The sequence below is a fragment of the Plectropomus leopardus genome, chromosome 11 (genome assembly GCF_008729295.1).
Source record: "Plectropomus leopardus isolate mb chromosome 11, YSFRI_Pleo_2.0, whole genome shotgun sequence".
NCBI classification, from domain to species: Eukaryota; Metazoa; Chordata; class Actinopteri; order Perciformes; family Serranidae; genus Plectropomus; species Plectropomus leopardus.
In genome coordinates this window covers 3,375,053-3,393,707 of record NC_056473.1, presented here as the reverse complement: position 1 = coordinate 3,393,707, position 18,655 = coordinate 3,375,053, and the positions used below count along the sequence as shown (strand labels likewise).

Below are 18,655 nucleotides of genomic sequence, written 5' to 3'. Positions count from 1 at the left end.
CGATGTCTGACATTTCTGCAGCCATTTCTACAGTATAAATTGTGAGGGAAGAAATCAAAAATCAACATTTTCATTTGGGCCTTTAAAAAGCAGCAGTGAGTGCAGACGGTGACCTTCGGTTTAGGTCATGCAGCCACGAGAGACTCACAGTTAACCTGCTCTGTGCTGTTGTCTAGACGCTGCAAAGTTAGCCGCTATTTTCTGTCGGTCCCTCCTCTGAGTCTGTGTGGCTCTGACGTTGCAACCAGCGTGTCCCGGCGGTGAGGCGAAGAAGGGCGGTGCTGCCTCCGCTGCTGACTATATTGCAGAGAGCCTCAGAGCGCTTTGCCCCCTCTCTGCTCTGACTTTCGTCGAGTGTCAACCACTGCCTCCAAGTGAACCGGGCCAACATGGCTGGATATTTGAAAGTCCTCAGCTCTCTGTCCAGATCGGCCGCTGCTTTTTCCAGAAACCCCGCGGTGATTGCACCGGCTGCGAATTGTCAGCAACAAAGAAACTGTGAGTGGGGAGAGATAACCGGGGTCATATTCAGCATCACTTTGTTAACGTTTAATCTTTATGTTAGGATACTGCATTGTTACATCCAGCTTAAATTTGCTACTGTAGCGACAAAAAACGCGAGTAGTGAGAAGCCGGTGCGGACGAGCTAACGCTGCTAACGTTCTGTTAGCTAAGTTGCGCGTGCGGTTAATGTTAGCCGGGGATGCTTTTAATGGTATTAATGGTTTTGTGAGCTTAAGAGCAATGATGCTCCTAACAGCTCCCAGTGGTTTAATGGTCGTTTTATACCCGGCCGAGTACCGGTTGTTTACATTATCAATAGGCTGTAAACGTCGAGATATGACGGCCGAGAAGGCGAAGCGAGCAGCCGGGGAGAGCTCTCTTTGTCTTCCCCTTCTAAAGTTTGGGGGTGACCGCGGTTAAGATATCATAAATGAATGACATGTTAACTGTCAGAAATACTACAAGCAAAACAAATGTGTGTGGGTAAGTTTACACCCGCTCCCTTTCCCGAGAAGACATAAATCATGGGGGAAATTAGCGGTGCAAAAACTGGCAGGAGATGAATAAATGAATCTTCCGTTTTTACTGACTGTGCGGACATTTTATCGCTCGCCGCCCGGGGCTAGCTTACAGTAAAACCACTCAAAATAGAGTCAAATCAGTTATCCAAATCCACCCAGAGGAGCTGCTCTTCAGCCATCATGTCATTAGTGTCACACTGTCTTAGAAAACTTTTACCAAGGTCAGCCACCGCATACGAGTCTCCGCCGTAGAGAGCAATGGCTGCCGGTGCCCGTCTGTCCTACATAATGTTTTCCATCTGGGTTTCATTCACAGCAGAGTCAAGTGCTGCACATTTCACCACATCCGACCCCTGTATTTTCACTGTAAAACCATGTGCGGCTTTTTAGTTTTGTGTTAAACGTTCACAAATTAGACTTTTATGTATATTAGTGTTAAGAGGGCAAACCACATTTAGATGCTTTTTATGGTCTGAGATTTGGGATCCAGAGTCATCACGTGGGCTCTGCAGTCATCCCAAATTTCATACAGCAGCAGTTTGTAACTATTAAAGCCCTTGTGTTGTGGATTGCATGTCTCTATGCAACCACAACTAGCAGCAGCAGTTAGTGTTTACAAAGCAGTGGGTCACATGAAGGGTACTTTGACTCAAAGAGTGATTTAATCAAGTTGTCATTTGAGCTTTGTAGTGTACCTTGCTGTCAGTGGTGAATGATATTAACCCAGTTTGCACCAGCAGGAATATCTCCACTAGATAAACAATGCACTGCCACTACTTTTAAACTCTTAATATGTTGACATACACCTATGGCAGCACTGTGACTGCATTTTGTTTGTGGTTTAATTTAGAAATCATCACAGAACACAAATCAGTGAGTTAAAAGTTGAATTGAGAGTACAGTTTTCTTATTATTGCAGTCACAAGTTGCATTGTCGTTGCTGACAACTGTTTGCGGCAATTACATGCCCTTTAAATTTACAGTGCTCATAAAATTGACCAGCATGCTGTTTCTTCTTTGTGCTGGATTTTACAAAGCCAAGGAGCAATGCTCCTGTTATTCTCCAATTTACATAATAAACTTTTAAAACCTTGCATGGCTGTAGCTTTCTGTTTTGTTTTTTTTGTCAGTAGAGCTTAACCCTTCATTAACTGACTTTCTTGAAATGTCTTGCCTGCTGCTTAGTTTTAGTCTTTTTGTTTACCTGGTGATTGATAGGATTAAAACAAAGGAGTTTAAAACTTGCCTCCCTCTGTTGAAAGTTAACCAAAGAGACTAGCCAGACAAAGGTTATTGCGGTCATCTTGAGAAGCCATGCATTGTTTGAGACTGTGACTGCCTCGGCTTAATGTATAGAGCACAAGTAATGTTTTACTCATAAAAATGATCTTGCTATCCAACCTTGCAGTGCAGTTCTCACATTAGTAGTAAATAATGTGTGTTTACAGTGGATTTAAAACGGTTAAAAACTGAAAGTTGGCACTGATTGTGAGGCCAGATTGTTAGTTGTTTACTTATTCTTTAATCAGATATTTCTAGTTTTGAATAGATTCTACATTTAGGGAAATTCTTTTACAGCTGTTTCAGACAAAACAACATTTAATACTAAGGTATTTAAGACAAAATGACAATACTCAAAGTTTTGTTTTGGTATCAGAGCTGAAACCAAGGCATTGTATAGTGTGAAAACATCTTGAACGGCAACTAATCCTTGTCAAAGTTATGTCTAGACTAAGTCTCCATAGACTTGTTTTTAATTCTTAGTTTGCTCTTCTGTTTTATCGACATGCTAAGCTGTGGATCTAGTATGATTTTCTGTGTAACTGTGCCATTTTATACATTGTTGTATATTTCTTCCACTGACTGTGTTCATCTGAAGTCACCTATAGAAGGAAAAACATTGTTGCAGGCTCAGCTGCATGTGTGAATGATGTGGCAGGCGGACCCACATGACTTTGTTTCAGCTCGCCCTTCAGGGTCCAGTTTGTGATGCATTCAGAAGTTACATAACCCACTCAGCTCCCTCCCGCGCTCCCCTCCCCCTTGCGCTGTGATAGTGGAGCCCTGTTTTAGCAGATCTAGGTTAGACTAGTCAGAAATTATGCCAGTAACAGCAGCTGTTAATGACTCACCCATGATGCACTGCAGCAGACACTAAACTGTTCCAATAGCAGGTGGAAAGTCACAGTCTTTTATTGAATTACCTAAATCCAGTTTACTTTCTCCACTCATGAGGTGCTTAATGTTTCCTGATCATAAAACATAACTGTTAATATTTCTATTGGAAAAATATATAATCTGTTTGGTTATTGATTTCACCACATTATTGGAGCACAGACCTATTTTGTGAACAGATAGAGCAGCAGAATGTCACGTGCAGTGAAAGTGAGACTTAACCATTAATTGTGCTAGGTCTAAAGGTTTGATTTTACTCACTTCTGCAGCACTGCTTCTCTCATGCATTGGTCTGATCAGCTTTGATTGGACGGACAGATCAATTATCCACCTTGTGTCTCGAACTCCTCATAAGGATAGTAATCAGTCACATGCATATATGCTAGGGGTCCACCGATATTGGCTTTTCAGGGCCTATAACCATATTGATTATTAGTAATTAATGAGACCGATAACCAATATTTGGAGCCAATATGCATTTACAATAAAAATGAAAATATTTCTGTCAAAATTTAGAATGTGGACTATAATAAACTCCAACACAAAACTTTGTTTAAATGCCTTTAGCAAACGTTTAATCAAAACTCACACTTTCGGCATCAAATAAAGCAAGTTCCCAGCAACTTTTTTTATAAGGGCAAATAAAAATTCAAAGTTCCTCCTGATTGATCATCTAATGTACGCTTGTCAACCATCCACACCCAAGCTGATCTTAGTTGGACTAAATCTTGCTACATTTGTTCGTGTGAGGTGTCAAATTAGTCAGCAGAAGTAGTAACACTCATAGCTAACACGTTTGCTTTTATTATTTCTTTCTGTCTGCTTCATGCTTTTATGTAACATGATTGTAACATAAAGGTCACAACTGCTATGAGGTTATTTTCAGTGCTTCATGGACACCATGTCTCGGCAGGGCTCGTGTATCATGCTTGGAGCATGGGAACAAAGCGAGGCTGTTTTGACAGGTGTTACCAAGGCTTTATAATCCTGACTAGGTCAAATGTCTTCACGTAGCCTACATGGAGGTTTGATATTTTATTAAATGAATTTAAGGAAATGCTGGTTGCGTAATAATTCCACCATGCTCCTTATGTTTACTTGCATTATTCTAGGAAGGCTTTGGGTAGCAGTGGGGGAGCATTAACTTGGCTGGGAAATCTGAGAGTCACTTGATCCTCTGCACCTCCCCCTGTACTTTTCTATTCACTCAAATGGTCCTGCTGGCAGGACTCTCACACACTGAGCAGATATGATTAGAGACACTAATCTACGTCGATCCAACAGGAAAGCAAAGATGTTAAGAGACCGAGTTTAGATGTGTTTAAAAATACAAACTCTGAAAAGTGGTAAATTTTATAAAAGTAAAATAATGCACACATTTTGAGAAAATAACATTCAGGAAACCAAGTGGGTTTTTTTTCTATAAATAATAACATGGTTTGTAGGGTAAAATTATAGACTGAAATAGTTCAATCTTTTAGCAGTTATGTAGTTGTAGACCTTATTCTTGGATGGGTTGCAACTACAGATTACCCCTGTGGAGTTTTCGGTGACTAGTAGCTCTGCACTGCACCCTGCAATGTAATGCCGACAGATTCACGCTATTCCACTGATAGACTGCCTAATAGAGAGTAATGTGCCAAGAAATGTTGCTGACAAAATGCAGCAAATAAAATGCAGGGAAAACCTAAATGTAAACGATACAAGTTTAAAAATATTTAATTCCAATGAAAAAACTGGCTTTGCAGTTGTTTTATGAGGAAAGAAATGCACTCAACGCTGTTGTTAGCCAAAAGTGCCAAGAAATGCAGCATACATTTGTTTACAAGAAAACTTCACAGGGCAGCACCTTTATTAGTATCCATATACCTATTGAGTATTTTTGAAAACTTCTCCCATGTGCCATTTGTGTAGGAGAACTATGGTGGCCAAAGCTAAAAAGGCAACAACAAAAAAAAACCAAATTGCCCTGTCTAGGGTCAATGTTTGTTGTGTCCATTCTGGGCTACTGTAGAAACACCATGGCTGACACTGTGGAAGAGGACCAGCTTCGTGTGTAGATATAAAGAGCTTGTTCTTAATTACGGAAATTCAGTGATTCCTTTTTTATAGGTGTTTTTAAACTAATTAAAATACAGATATGATTATTATATATACCATTTCTACCAATAGATGCCCTGAGGTTCTGCACATGGGACCTTTAAAAGACTGAAACACAGTAATGGTTAGAGGTTTCCGATCAGAGCTGGAACAGTTTTGAAAGATATTTAACTGGCAACTTTTCCAATAATCAATGAATTGTTCCATTTCATTTTTTAAGGAAAAATGTCAAACATTCACCTGTCCTTGCCTCTTAAATGCGAAGATTTGTTGCTTCTGACTTATGTAACTGCATATCATTGATTTGGGCTGTCGGTAAAACAAAACAAGACATTTCAAGATTTCACCTTGGACCGTAATGATTATTTTTCACTTTTTTGACACCTTGTAGACTAAATAATGACTCAGTTAATAGAGAATTGGCAGATTAATTGTGAGTGAAAATAATCTTTAGTTGCAGAAGTATTCATGGGGCACAGCAAATGCAAAGGAAATGGAAAGCAGAAAACATAAGTGTCTGTCCTCAGCAGAGAGCCTGAAAACAGGATCTCTTAGTTTTTCCAGTCAATCTAGTTTCCTGTGTTTGTGATTGTTGCTCTGCAGTTTTTGAGTCTTGAAATATATGTATTTTTGTTGCGAATGAAATACTGCTCATACTTGAACTGTTCTGTGTGTGATTAACAGATGCCGACAAACGCATCACAGTGTCCCAGCCGGTGGTGGAGATGGACGGAGATGAGATGACCAGGATCATCTGGGAGTTCATCAAAGAAAAGGTGAGAAAGCAGCGTCCGGGGTAAACACACAAACAGTGGTGGGTGCCTCAGAGGACGACCAGCCCACGCTGCTGGTCTATTTTTGTATGGCAAACTGGCACGTGGATGTGAGGGGAGGTTTTTCTGTGGGAGATTATGTATGTATGATGCTGGGGGAGGGGCTCTGATGATGTTTCATTCAGTCACTGGCTGATTGCCCCTCAGAGAACAGATGGCTCAGCTGGCTCGGGAATAAAACGTGGAGAAGCATGAGATAAACTCCCTGAATTTTTTCTGAGATGCATTGTTCACAGTGAATGTGTAATTCACAATAATGATGTCATGCAAAGTAACAGGCACGTTTTACACTGCATTGTGCATACATCATGAAGTGGATTTGTTGAGCTAAATTTGGGGATTTTTGAACATTAAGTCTCATTTTAATTTAAATTGATTTGATCAATTCAGAAAACTGAACTGAATATACTTTCCTAGACAGCAGATCTGTGTAGATGTTGTAATAAATTGTAGATATTTATAAATGTTTTTGTTCTTTAGCTCATCCTGACCAATGTCGATGTTGAGCTTAAGTATTATGACCTGGGTCTGCCATACCGTGACCAGACTGATGACCAGGTCACCATCGACTCTGCCCTGGCCACTAAGAAGTACAGTGTGGCGGTGAAATGTGCCACCATCACACCAGACGAAGCCAGAGTGGAAGGTCTGTATGAACCTGTGTTGTCATGATAATAGCATTTCTCATTTTTGATACAAGACCTTGAAAAATATTGATATTCAATGCCTTTTTCAGTACAATAGGGAAGATTTGACACAGAGGGCATGCAATTTTTTTTTATTTAAAGAAAAATCTAACAAGGCTAAAATATGACAATGTTAGCTTTTCTTTTCTTGGTTAGTAGCAGAGAGCAGCAGAATGACTGTAGTGAACACTAAGCAATAAAAGAGAGGGAAATAGTTCCGCTGGTACCACTGTATTGACACTATGGGAAATTATTATTAATATGGTTTCAAGTGATCAGAATCAGTGCATCCATTGTTGGCTGTGCAACTTCACTGGTCTCGTGATTCGATTCAATTACGATTATGTCAATGATTGGACTTGCTATCATGATGCATTGCATCCTAAATTTTCTATATTAATGCACATGGCTCCTTTTTCATCAATAAATACAAGCAGTCAGCTAGCTCCGTCCCACAATTCAATGTGATGTTGCTTCCACAAAGTACTGTTTTCTACCGGGAAGTTCTTTTGAATTGTTGAACTTTATTGTCCAGCTTTGGCAGGAAAATCAACAAGCAATGTTACATGGCGATAAACGATTATGAGCTGTATCAGCTGCATCAATGCAGAATTGTCAACATCTGCATCGTGGTGGCCCAGTGGTTAGCACTGTTGCCTCACAGCAAGAAGGTCCCGGGTTTGAGTACAGCATGTAGCAGGTCCTTTCTGTGTGGATCTACAGTGCCTATCATAAGTATTCACCCCCTTTGCTGTTTTACCCTTTTATTGCTTTCATAAATCAATTATGGTCAATAAAATTTGGCTCTCTTAACACAAAAATTTATTGGAAAAAACTCTTTAATGTCAAAGTGAAAACAGATTTATCTATAAAGTAATGTTAATGAAAGAAAATTATATAAATAAAAATAATTGTTTGCATAATTATTCACCCCCTTTTTAATTTAATGGTCTAATTCAATAGAGGTCCATCAAATTGTTGCCAATAGTCTCACAATTAGTGAAATGAAGATCACCTGAGTGGTGTGGGTGTGTTTCAAGTGATTGAGTTGTAAAACACCTGTGTCTGAAGGGTCCAGAGAGTGGTTGATCAGTATTCCTGGCTACCATTACACCATGAAGACAGAAGAACACTCTAAGCAACTCAGGGAAAGGGTTATTGAGAAGTACAATTCAGGGGATGGTTACAAAAAAATTTCCAAGGCACTGAACATCCCCCGGAGTTCAGTGAAATCAATTATCAAGAAATGGAAGGAATATGGCACTTGTGTGAATCTGCCTAGATCAGGCCGCCCTCGTAAACTGAGTGACCGTGCAAGTAGGAGACTAGTGAGAGAAGCCACCAAGACCCCTACAACTACTCTGAAGGAGTTACAAGCTTCAGCTGCTGAGATGGGAGAGACTGTGCATGTAGCAACTGCTGCCCGGGTTCTTCACCGGTCAAAGCTTTATGGGAGAGTGGCAATGAGAAAGCCACTGTTGAAGAAAAGTCATATTAGATCTCGACTACAGTTTGCCAAAAAGCACGTGGAAGACTCCATGGTCAAGTGGAGGAAGATTCTTTGGTCTGATGAGACCAAAATTGAGCTTTTTGGCCATCAGACAAGACGTCATGTTTGGCAGAAACCAAACACTGCACATCACCAAAAACACACCATCCCCACTGTGAAGCATGGTGGTGGCAGCATCATGCTGTGGGGATGTTTCTCAGCAACTGGACCTGGAAGGCTTGTGAAGATAGAGGGCAGAATGAATGCTGCAAAATACACTGAAATCCTGGGGGACAATCTTTTTCAGTATGCAAGAGAACTACGACTTGGGAGGAGATTTATTTTCCAGCAAGACAATGATTCAAAACATACTGCAAAAGCTACACAGGAATGGTTAAAAAAGAACCAGGTAAATGTTCTGGAGTGGCCGAGTCAAAGCCCAGACCTCAATCCTATAGAGAATTTGTGGCTGGACTTGAAAAGGGCTGTTCATGCCCGATACCCGCGCAACCTGACAGAGCTTGAGCAGTTTTGCAAAGAAGAATGGAGCAAAATTGCAGTGGGCAGATGTGCAACACTGATTGAGACCTATCCACACAGACTCACTGCTGTGATTGCAGCCAAAGGTGCATCTACTAAATACTGACTTGAAGGCGGTGAATAATTATGCAAACAATTATTTTCATTTATATAATTTTCTTTCATTAACATTACTTTATAGAAATCTGTTTTCACTTTGACATTAAAGAGTTTTTTCCAATAAATTTTTGTGTTAAAAAAGCTAAATTTTATTGACCATGATTGATTTATGAAAGCAATGAAAGGGTAAAACATCAGAGGGGGTGAATACTTATGATAGGCACTGTATGTTAGATCAGGGCTCCTGTCAGTGCTCCCGACCAAGGCACTGGCAGTAGATCTGGAGCCGCTCCCCGAGCACCGCACATGGCTGCTCACTGCTCCGTAGACGATGGGTTAAAAGTTGGTTTTTTTTGGAAAATCCTGCACAGTATATCTTTAACTGCTTGAATGTTAATGGAACTGTAGTTAAGACTCACTTCAGGATTTCAGAGCTTTTAGATTTAAGTCCCTTAATTCCACAGATTGAGATAGAATAGTTTTAGCAGGTTTCATGGAGGAAAATGGTCACAGCAGAGAAATGAAATGTATTTTCAATATAAACAATTAAAAAGGTCTTTGGAAAGTGGAACTCTGATTTGACTGTAAAAGGATTAAAGCAGTCTGAACTGAAAGCAGTATCAAATGTGCAGTCAGAGGCCTGTGTTGGCTGCTGCACAGTGCTGACTGCAGCAGACATCAAAACTTTGGGATGCAAGGCTACAACGTTTAAAGATTTATCAAGGCATGTTGAGTTTAGTTAAGAATCGGAGTGTTTAAGAAACATAGACAAAATAAAGTAAAAAATCTGCCATTTTCCTGTCTTCAAACTTATTTGTGTTTTAATTTTACAGTGCTTAAAAACAAACTGGAGGATCCAAGTCGAATTATATGAATTATTAATGCACAGATGTTTTAGGCAGATGCCTGTTGTCTGTGTGCAAATGCCAGGTGCATCTACAGTGAACATGCTGCACTAGTAATTGGTAATGTTAAAATGTAAGCTTATCAACCACATTCACTGGCAGAGAACGTGACTTTTGGAGCCCAACCAAAATATGTCAGCTGATAAATGACAGTTCATTTCCACCACTCTATAATTTGTTGAGGGAGTTTATTATTTTAACATCAAAACATCCGGCCCAATACATTTCTTGGTTTAGATTTTTAGAAAAGCAAATTTAAGAGAATTAAATCTCAAATATAAATGTAGGTATGAGCCTTAAAGATGCTGTACATCCTTTTCTACAGCAGTGCTTTCTGTGTTTTTATATTCAGAGTTCAGCCTGAAGAAGATGTGGAAGAGCCCCAACGGCACCATCAGGAACATCTTGGGTGGCACCGTCTTCCGTGAGCCAATCATCTGCAAGAACATTCCCAGGCTTGTTCCAGGCTGGACGCAACCCATCACCATCGGCAGACACGCTTTCGGTGACCAGGTGAGTGAACTCTTAAGTGCTAAAGAGAGTGTTAAAGCAGTTCAGTTTACAGTGATATATCTTTTGCTTCTTGAGCTCACAAAACAACAAACCAGGCAACCACAGGATTGATGTAAACTTTATGAAATGTTACCTCTACAGTACAGAGCAACAGACTTTGTTGTGGACCAGCCTGGCAAATTTAAGATCATCTTCTCACCTGCTGATGGTAGTACAGCCAAGGAGTGGGAGGTCTATGACTTCCCTGCAGGAGGCTGTGGAATGGGCATGTACAACACAGACGAGGTGAGTGTGTGCACGTACTTCTGTTTAAAGACTGACACTGTCTTGTCATCAACAAATCCCATTTAAAAACAAAAAACAAAAAAAAAAAAAACATGCAGTATAAATGTGTTAGTGCTTCCTTCACTACTTTGTGACAACTGGCACTCAGTCTTAGACGGGTTTGTTCCTGCTAAAGAGATAAATCTTGGAATAAATATTGTATTTACCTATTTCAGCAAATATTACTTAAACAGGAGTTGATGGTGTGTTGTCGAGTACAAATATTTGTTTTTTGTATTTGTTGTTTTCAGATAAAGAAATGCAAATACTTGTGTACGCACAATTACCTCAAAGTAAAATACAGTTTCCATGTTCATTATAATTAAGGAACATGGTCACCTGGTTTAACAGTGCAGCTCACTGGTGTGTTTTTGAACAACAGTGGAGCTCTATGGCACATTGTGTTTCTTTTTGCTCAGTTCAGCTCCTACAATAAGTCTAAAGTACACAGTGGAAACAAAATTTTTACATTCAGACTGTTAAGTGCAAAAAATGCTCCATTGAAACCCATTCAAACTCCAGTTTTTGATCCCACAGCAATCAAAGCATAGAAACATGCACTGTATTATTTTTGGGTGTCATTCTGGGCTTTTGCATATTAGCATTTGGGGAAAATGCATGGTATTATTACTAGGTGCATTGTCACAATCAATGTTGCCGTTAATCATTGACATATCCCAGGCTGTGATCATCAAAAAGTAGTCTACCTAGCATGTAGTATATTGAAAATAATTCATTTTTTGTGTCGTTGTTTTTTTCATCTTAAAGCATAGTGGCATCATGGCAAAAACCTGTCATTTAAAGTGTTAAAATTCTGAAAATTAATTAATATTTGATATTTATGATTAAGACTGATGTAAGTTAAAAAATTAACTCAGTGAAAGTAGAAATACATTTTTATGTATAATATCTTTATAGCCTGATTTTTGTGCACAGAGCAATACAAGTGTGTAATGTTAAAGCCTAAGGGTTAACTATATCAAAACTGTTATCAAAACATCCATTTACAAACTTTTAGGCAACTCATGCAGTGTAATCCAAGTTTCAGTTATTCAGTACTATGCTCAGTACTTTTTAAACACGTGTATTTTCACTAAAAAAAAACAACCTTAGTCTGTATTTGAAGAGAGAATAGATAAGTTTTACTTTTGGCTGAGTGTTAAACAGTGTGGTTGCACATAAATGTCAGAAAAAATGGAAACATGCCCTGTGTAATATCCCAGAGCCAAAGATGACGTCTTCAAATGTTTGGTTTTTTTCCATTGACCAAAAGTCTAAACTACCAAATCTGTTCAGTTTATCGTGTCTGACAAAAATAGCATCAGTTTCCCGCATTTAGGAGGCATTGAACCAGTAAATGTTTGACTCTTGTGCTTTAAAAAATCCTTATTTGATTATCTAAGTAGTGACTAATTTTCTGTCAATCTAATTCAAGCTAATTGTTTCAGCTTTAGCATCAGTTAATCTTTGTTTTTGGGCTTTTATGGGATTTGTTGACAATAAGAAATAACTTTTTCACTTTAACACATAAGATTTGTTTCTGAGCTCTACAAAAGACAATTGTATCTTAAAAGCCACTCCAGGTAAAGATAAAAGTTACTACATGCCTGAGTGAGATGGTTTTCAGATTAAAATGCCTGTTTGCTAAGTAAAATGTTGTTGGTGGGACATTTTTCACTAAAAATATTTTTTTCTACTTGGAGGAATGCAAAATAAGCATAAAGTTGCTTAATTCTTGTTAGTAGTTCCAAATTGTTTTACCCCAATCTCTACCCATTTAGGCATGTAGATTGTTAATTCTTCTATCCAAATGCTCAATTCTGTAACTTTTCATGCTCTAGGAAAACTGCCTTTACTCTGTGCCACAGGCTGTTAGTAGAACTGACACAGCAGTGGTAGCAGCTGGTAGACTAATGTCTTTTCAACCTGCTCCGCTACTGTTTTGTTTGCCTTCATCAGCACTCTATGTTTGATTAAACAACATCAGAGGTCGTAGCAGATGACTTTCAACTTGTCAAGGGGAAGGTTGTTAACCCCTGTACTACTGATAAAATGTTACAGCAGTTGTGAGCCGTGTGTATTTTTCCCTTACAACAGTCTATCACAGGCTTTGCCCACAGCTGCTTCCAGTATGCTATTGCCAAGAAGTGGCCCCTGTACATGAGCACAAAAAACACCATTCTCAAAGCCTACGATGGCAGATTTAAAGACATCTTCCAGGATATCTTTGAAAAGTAAGTGTCTTCTATCTTTGTGTTTTGTAATTCACAAATAGACACACATAACACTTCTTTTTTGCTTATTTCTTTTTTTTTTCACTTAACCCTTTGAAACCTTAGCAAAATGGTTGATTTCTTTCGAAAAGATTGGTAGAAGGCAATGAGCAATTTAACAAAACATGGCCAAAAGTTTTCAGTAACTTAGTAAAAGAAAAGGACAATTACCTGAAAATAAGCAAAGTACAAACAAAACTGGACATGACCCAAAAAAAGTGCTGAACATTTTTTTAAAATGACATATAATTTTTTTCCCCATGTAACATAATTTTAAATATCAAATTTATAATAATTATGAATATAGTTTTCTGAACATTCTTATTTTTTTTTTTATTATATTTATTTTTAGTAATTTTCAGTTAGCCTTTTTCCATGTCTATTTTTCAAAGAAATCAAACCAAGATGCTCAGGTTTAAAGGGCTAAATGTCTTGTGAAAGGTCTCTAAACGCCGCACAAAAAACTGACATAAATCCAAATTTCAGGGGGTTAAATGTTATGGAATACGGTTAAAAGCAGCTTTAGTTAAACATATTGTTTGTGCTTCTTTTAGGCATTACAAGCCCGAGTTTGACAAACTGAAGATCTGGTATGAGCACAGGCTTATTGATGACATGGTTGCCCAAGTCCTCAAGTCTTCTGGAGCCTTTGTATGGGCTTGCAAGAACTACGACGGAGACGTGCAGTCCGATATCCTCGCACAGGGTGAGATGTTTGGAAAGCGACACCGCTACTGCTTCTTGGAAAAAATGTTGTTATGAAATACTGCAGCCTATAAGTATTTGAGATGCCTGCCAACTTTTTAGAGCAGATGTGGGTTGCATTAAAAGAAGGATTTGTGCATTTGGTGTTTCTTGTTTTTAGGTTTCGGCTCTCTGGGGTTGATGACATCAGTTCTCGTGTGCCCTGATGGCAAGACTATCGAGGCTGAGGCCGCCCACGGCACCGTGACCAGGCACTATCGCGAGCACCAGAAGGTTACTTATCATATTTATCAATCTTATGGCTCTGTATTAGAAAACATTTCAACCAGGCAATGATACAGAAAATGTGTGAGTCCACATTATGGCCTTGCAAGCAGACTGTGGAATCTGTGGGGTTATACTGCCATCGTGTGGGGAAATTTGAGAAGTACACCTAGCTGCCCAAAACACATATATTGATTAAAAAACAACCTTCTAGCTCTGTGCAGTCATTAAAACTTTGTCCTCAACTCTCCTTCCAGGGAAGGCCGACCAGCACCAACCCCATCGCCAGCATCTTTGCCTGGACCAGAGGCCTGGAGCATCGCGGCAAACTTGATGGCAACCCCGACCTCATCAAGTAAGACATGCTGTTGGTTTTGTAGTCCGATGCTGACATGAAACAAGTTTTGTTTTTGTTTTTTTCTTCATCCTCTAATTTCCTTGTTTGTTTGCAGATTCTCCCAGACTCTGGAGAGGGTGTGCGTCGAGACTGTTGAGAGCGGCACAATGACCAAGGACCTCGCAGGCTGCATCCACGGCCTGTCCAAGTAAGTGTTACAGAGAGTGTTCACAACTACAAGCACTACATCGTAAAACTTATTATACATGAAGGTAATGATGATATACATTTGATTTATTTTATTAGATATACTTAGATTTTGCTCGAAGGGATGGGCATTTACAGAAATGTCTATATTTGAGTATGTGTGTTAAATTGTTACCAAGTACAGTTTAAAAAAATATAAAAATCTAATGTAAGAAAAAGGTCAGAAATGTAGGCTGGGGTCAGAGGTTCTGCACATCAGACTGTAGCAATTAGCTATGAATTGTAAGTTCAGTGCTACATAGACACACATTTATTTCATATGTTACGTTAAAGTACTTCCAAACATCACTCTCAACTCACAACGTGTGGTCGCCATTCTGCCTGTAATGTAAGATCGAGGTATATCAAACTGAAAATGTTGAAAGCTGTCTGTAGATGTGCAGATCTATCATTTTTTCTTCATGTGTTTGTGCAGATATTCATAGATCACAGTTACATCACTGCCTCTCATCCCAAAAAATGTGCACTTGTGTACTTGTGTGTATGTACAGATAGTTGGATGGATAGATGATCAGATAGAGATGGATAGAGAGAGACAGATGTAGATATATAAATATATAGACGGAGATATAGACTTATCACATACATCTACAACTGCTGAGGATGAAATGACACCATTTTGCAAAAAATAAACCCCAAAAAATTATTAGTCTATCACAGTTAACAAATGTTAATGCCCAGAACAAACACCACATGTCCAAATCAAGTACTTAAGTAGTCATGCCCATCCCTAGCTCATCAGATCAGAGTTCTTATTTGTTTCATTAAAACACTGGATATATTGAAGAGGAACAAGTGTCCCGCCGCACAGCCATGACAGCACGCCCATGAGCATGTTCAGTTTGAATGGCATCATCAGGGACTCAAATATTTCTGTCTGAACTATAACAAACCTAAATGTCTTGGAAGTGTTACATAAACATGTTGTTACCTGTGAGGCTTCTGAAGGTGGAAGGAACACTTGGGCCCCAGAGATCACTAAAAATAAGGAATGGATTTTTTTTTTTTCTTTTGGGATGTCACATCTCAAATATGTCGAATAGAAAACACAATTGCAAATAACAAGCATTCAAATCTAACATATAGAAAGAAATGGAAAAAAAATTCAGTCATTTGAAACATGGTAATCCCAACGTTTTATGAAATTTACAAGGGAGAAATATGAGATTCAGAGTACAGCCAAGAATCATTTAGCTGATTAAAAGGAAATTATCCGCAATTATTTAGATTATCAGTTAATCAACTTATTTCTTTAAGGAAAACATAACATAGTTTCAGCATCTTAATTTGTAAGATTTGTGGTTTTTATTCAGCTCTGTATTATTTAAATAGGTTTTTACTGTAAGTAAGGATGGCAATTGCTAGAATTCTATACTGATTAATACCGATACTATGGACTGTTACTCTTATTGAAACCACTTCTGGTAATATGGTGCAAAAGATAAAGACGTGACATGGAAAGATGTGAAAAAAATTAAGAGTCTGTTGAATTTTTGGAAAAATATCGCGATAAATTGTGTTCTGTTTCCTGAGAAATTACTGTCTGCTCAACAAATATCTGGTGGTGATGTGCTGTAATGCTGCTTCACATCCAGAAGCTAAACTGAAACAATTTTACAAATTAGCAAAGAGCTCTAGTCTTTTATCTTCTCAGAGGAAATAGATATAAAAGAAAACATAGTTTGAACATGGCAGCTGTGTTGGAATTGATCAATATCGCCTAAATCTGATCACAGCACTGTTTGTCTCAGAGCTGATCGATATTTCTGCACTGACCAGTGAGAAACTGGTACCAGTTCTCATACCCGTCCCTAACTGAGTCAGAAAGAACATGCTGTCTATCTTGTAATATCTTGTAATATAATTTTTTTTTTTTTTTACAATTTTCTGATATTTTATCAACAAAGTATTTGAGAAAATAATCAGCAGATGAATCAATCATACAAAAACTCATTAGTCGCAGCTCTAATTTGAAGTATGTATCCATTTAGTTCATGGAACATCTTTATGTTTTGGGACATTAAGCTTATAATGGTGCTTCCACTAGCAGATTTTTTTATTTTTTATTTTTCAGTAAATGTTCCCTTTTGATTAAACCACCAGCAGCAGTCTGAAACACTGGCATAAGACAAGGTGTGGTTTGCCCTGATATGAGACGTGATACTGTTGGGGAACATAAAACCTTGTCCCAAACATGCCCTCGTCTTGTTTTTAGCTCAAAGCACTTAAATCTAGTGAGGCCTTTGCAGAACACATGGTGTCAAAATAGTGTTTATGTTTTTGTTTATTTGTTAGTAGGATATCTTGAAAGCATTAACAATTTCAGTGAAGTTTGGTGGAGATTTATGCTGTGTAAGCAAATGTACTTTGCTCAGTCCAGATCAAAATGTGGATCCTGGAGGATTCTTAACATCGCGAAATATGAACAAATGATTGATGAAGAAAAAAATGCAAAGATAATGCACGATTATCATCTAGATCCAGCTACAGCGAAAGATTTGCATTTTTATGAACTCTTACTTGAGAGTCACCTAGCCCTGGTGGAGGTATGTGCCGTTTTGTTCTACCAACATTTAGGAAAATGTACTTTTTCAGCTGTTAGCTTTGGTTTTCTTTGAACATCTGTCAATTACTACTTACTTACTTGTTTCTGTTATTGAAGGCAGCAAACTAGAGACTGCAGAAATACAGGACAGCTGTTTTATTGGTAATGCAGCTGTTGTTTAATACTAAGTAATTCTGTGTTTACAGTTGCTTATATCATGTATCTTCCTCATTTTAACATTTTAAGTAGAAAAGACGATGCCATAGATATTATGGTTTTGTATTCAGGGTTCCCACAGTCATGGAAAACTTGGAAAAAGCATGGAATTTCACAATCACATCAGTAATGAAAATCAAAATAAATTTTGGAGAAGTCATGGAGTTTTGCTGTTTGTAATTTAATGTGAAATAGCATCAAATTTAATTTTGGAAGCTGTCATCGTAACATAACTCTAACATGCACTGATGTGTAACATTTGTTTCCCCATCATATATTTTTCTTCATTTTTACGAAATGTTCAACCTCTCCCTTCATGTCTGGCAGCAAGCTGAATCCACAGTTTTCGGCAAGTAGGGCAAGAAAAAAATCAAATAAAAAAAGAATATGGGTTCTTTGAGTCTAAGTCATGGAAAGGTTTTGAAACTGTGTGGGAACCCTGTGTATTTTTCCTAATTTATTTTATTTTATTTTATTATTTATTTATTTATTTTCATGTCTTTTGTATTTCATTTTTGTTTTCAATTTAGTTTCAGTTAGTGTTCTGAGTGGGTTTGATCATTTCAGTTTAGGTTTTATTGTTTAAACATGTTTAGCATTAGTTCTTTTTATATTAGTATACGTGTTTTTTATTTTAGGGGTTAGGGGCTTGTAATGTTGACAAATTTGACAGGCAGAGACTAAAACTACAGTTTCATATCAGTTAGTGTTTTTTTTTTTATTTTATTATTTCAGTTTCTATTTTTTCACCCCTTGTTTTAGTTTTTAGTTGAGTTTGAGTTAACAATAATAACCTTGGATGATGCTGTTATTAATCGATGACCCAACTAATAAATAAAATTACAATAAAATATGAGAGATTGTGTTTTCTGACGTAAGGATGTCACTGAATTGAATCCTGCTGTCTTGTCTTTCCTTTTCAGCGTCAAGCTTAACGAGCACTACGTCAACACCACAGACTTCCTCGATGCCATCAAGACAAATCTGGATAAAGCTCTCGGCAAGTAAAGGACTTGAAAGAGATTAGTTAGCCTGGAGATGGCAACGTCACTCATTGTTTTTGTACCTCATTTTTAACTTAAAGGTCAATTAAATCCACTTGTATTTTGACTGAAGGAGAAAAAGTACTGTGTATAGGATAATGTAGTATTCTATTAGGTTATCAAATACTGTAGTTGAGAGCTGTGCGTCCACCTGATGCCTCCCTAACTATCTGTCCCACTATTTGCAAGGTTTTATTTTTGTAATGTGAAGTACTGTATTCAAAACTGTAATGCCTTGGGCAAGACTGAAGCCTGTCAAACATACCTGCAAATAAATCCTGTTTGACCCACGATGTAAGTGTTTGTTGTTCTTGTT

At 38.1% G+C, this 18,655-nt stretch overlaps 1 protein-coding gene across 1 annotated transcript; it reads left to right on the top strand.

Annotated features, from left to right (window-relative positions):
- Positions 1-277: 277 nt before the first annotated feature.
- On the top strand, positions 278-18,632 carry idh2 (isocitrate dehydrogenase (NADP(+)) 2). The gene is made up of 11 exons (XM_042495521.1): positions 278-498; positions 5,985-6,076; positions 6,614-6,779; positions 10,205-10,365; positions 10,507-10,650; positions 12,787-12,923; positions 13,517-13,668; positions 13,828-13,940; positions 14,189-14,286; positions 14,384-14,476; positions 18,220-18,632. Exons 1-11 carry the CDS (start codon positions 390-392, stop codon positions 18,302-18,304), a joined length of 1,350 nt encoding a protein of 449 aa, XP_042351455.1. The 5' UTR covers positions 278-389; the 3' UTR covers positions 18,305-18,632.
- The last annotated feature ends 23 nt before the right edge of the window (positions 18,633-18,655 follow it).

What these genes read in the sequence shown, in the direction of transcription:
- idh2 (XM_042495521.1), top strand. Translation starts at nt 390, where the DNA reads ATGGCTGGATATTTGAAAGTCCTCAGCTCTCTGTCCAGATCGGCCGCT. An exon ending in AGACGAAGCCAGAGTGGAAG is followed by an intron (nt 6,780 to 10,204) that starts GTCTGTATGAAC and finishes TTTTATATTCAG; the next exon opens with AGTTCAGCCTGAAGAAGATG. An exon ending in TTCCAGGATATCTTTGAAAA is followed by an intron (nt 12,924 to 13,516) that starts GTAAGTGTCTTC and finishes TGCTTCTTTTAG; the next exon opens with GCATTACAAGCCCGAGTTTG.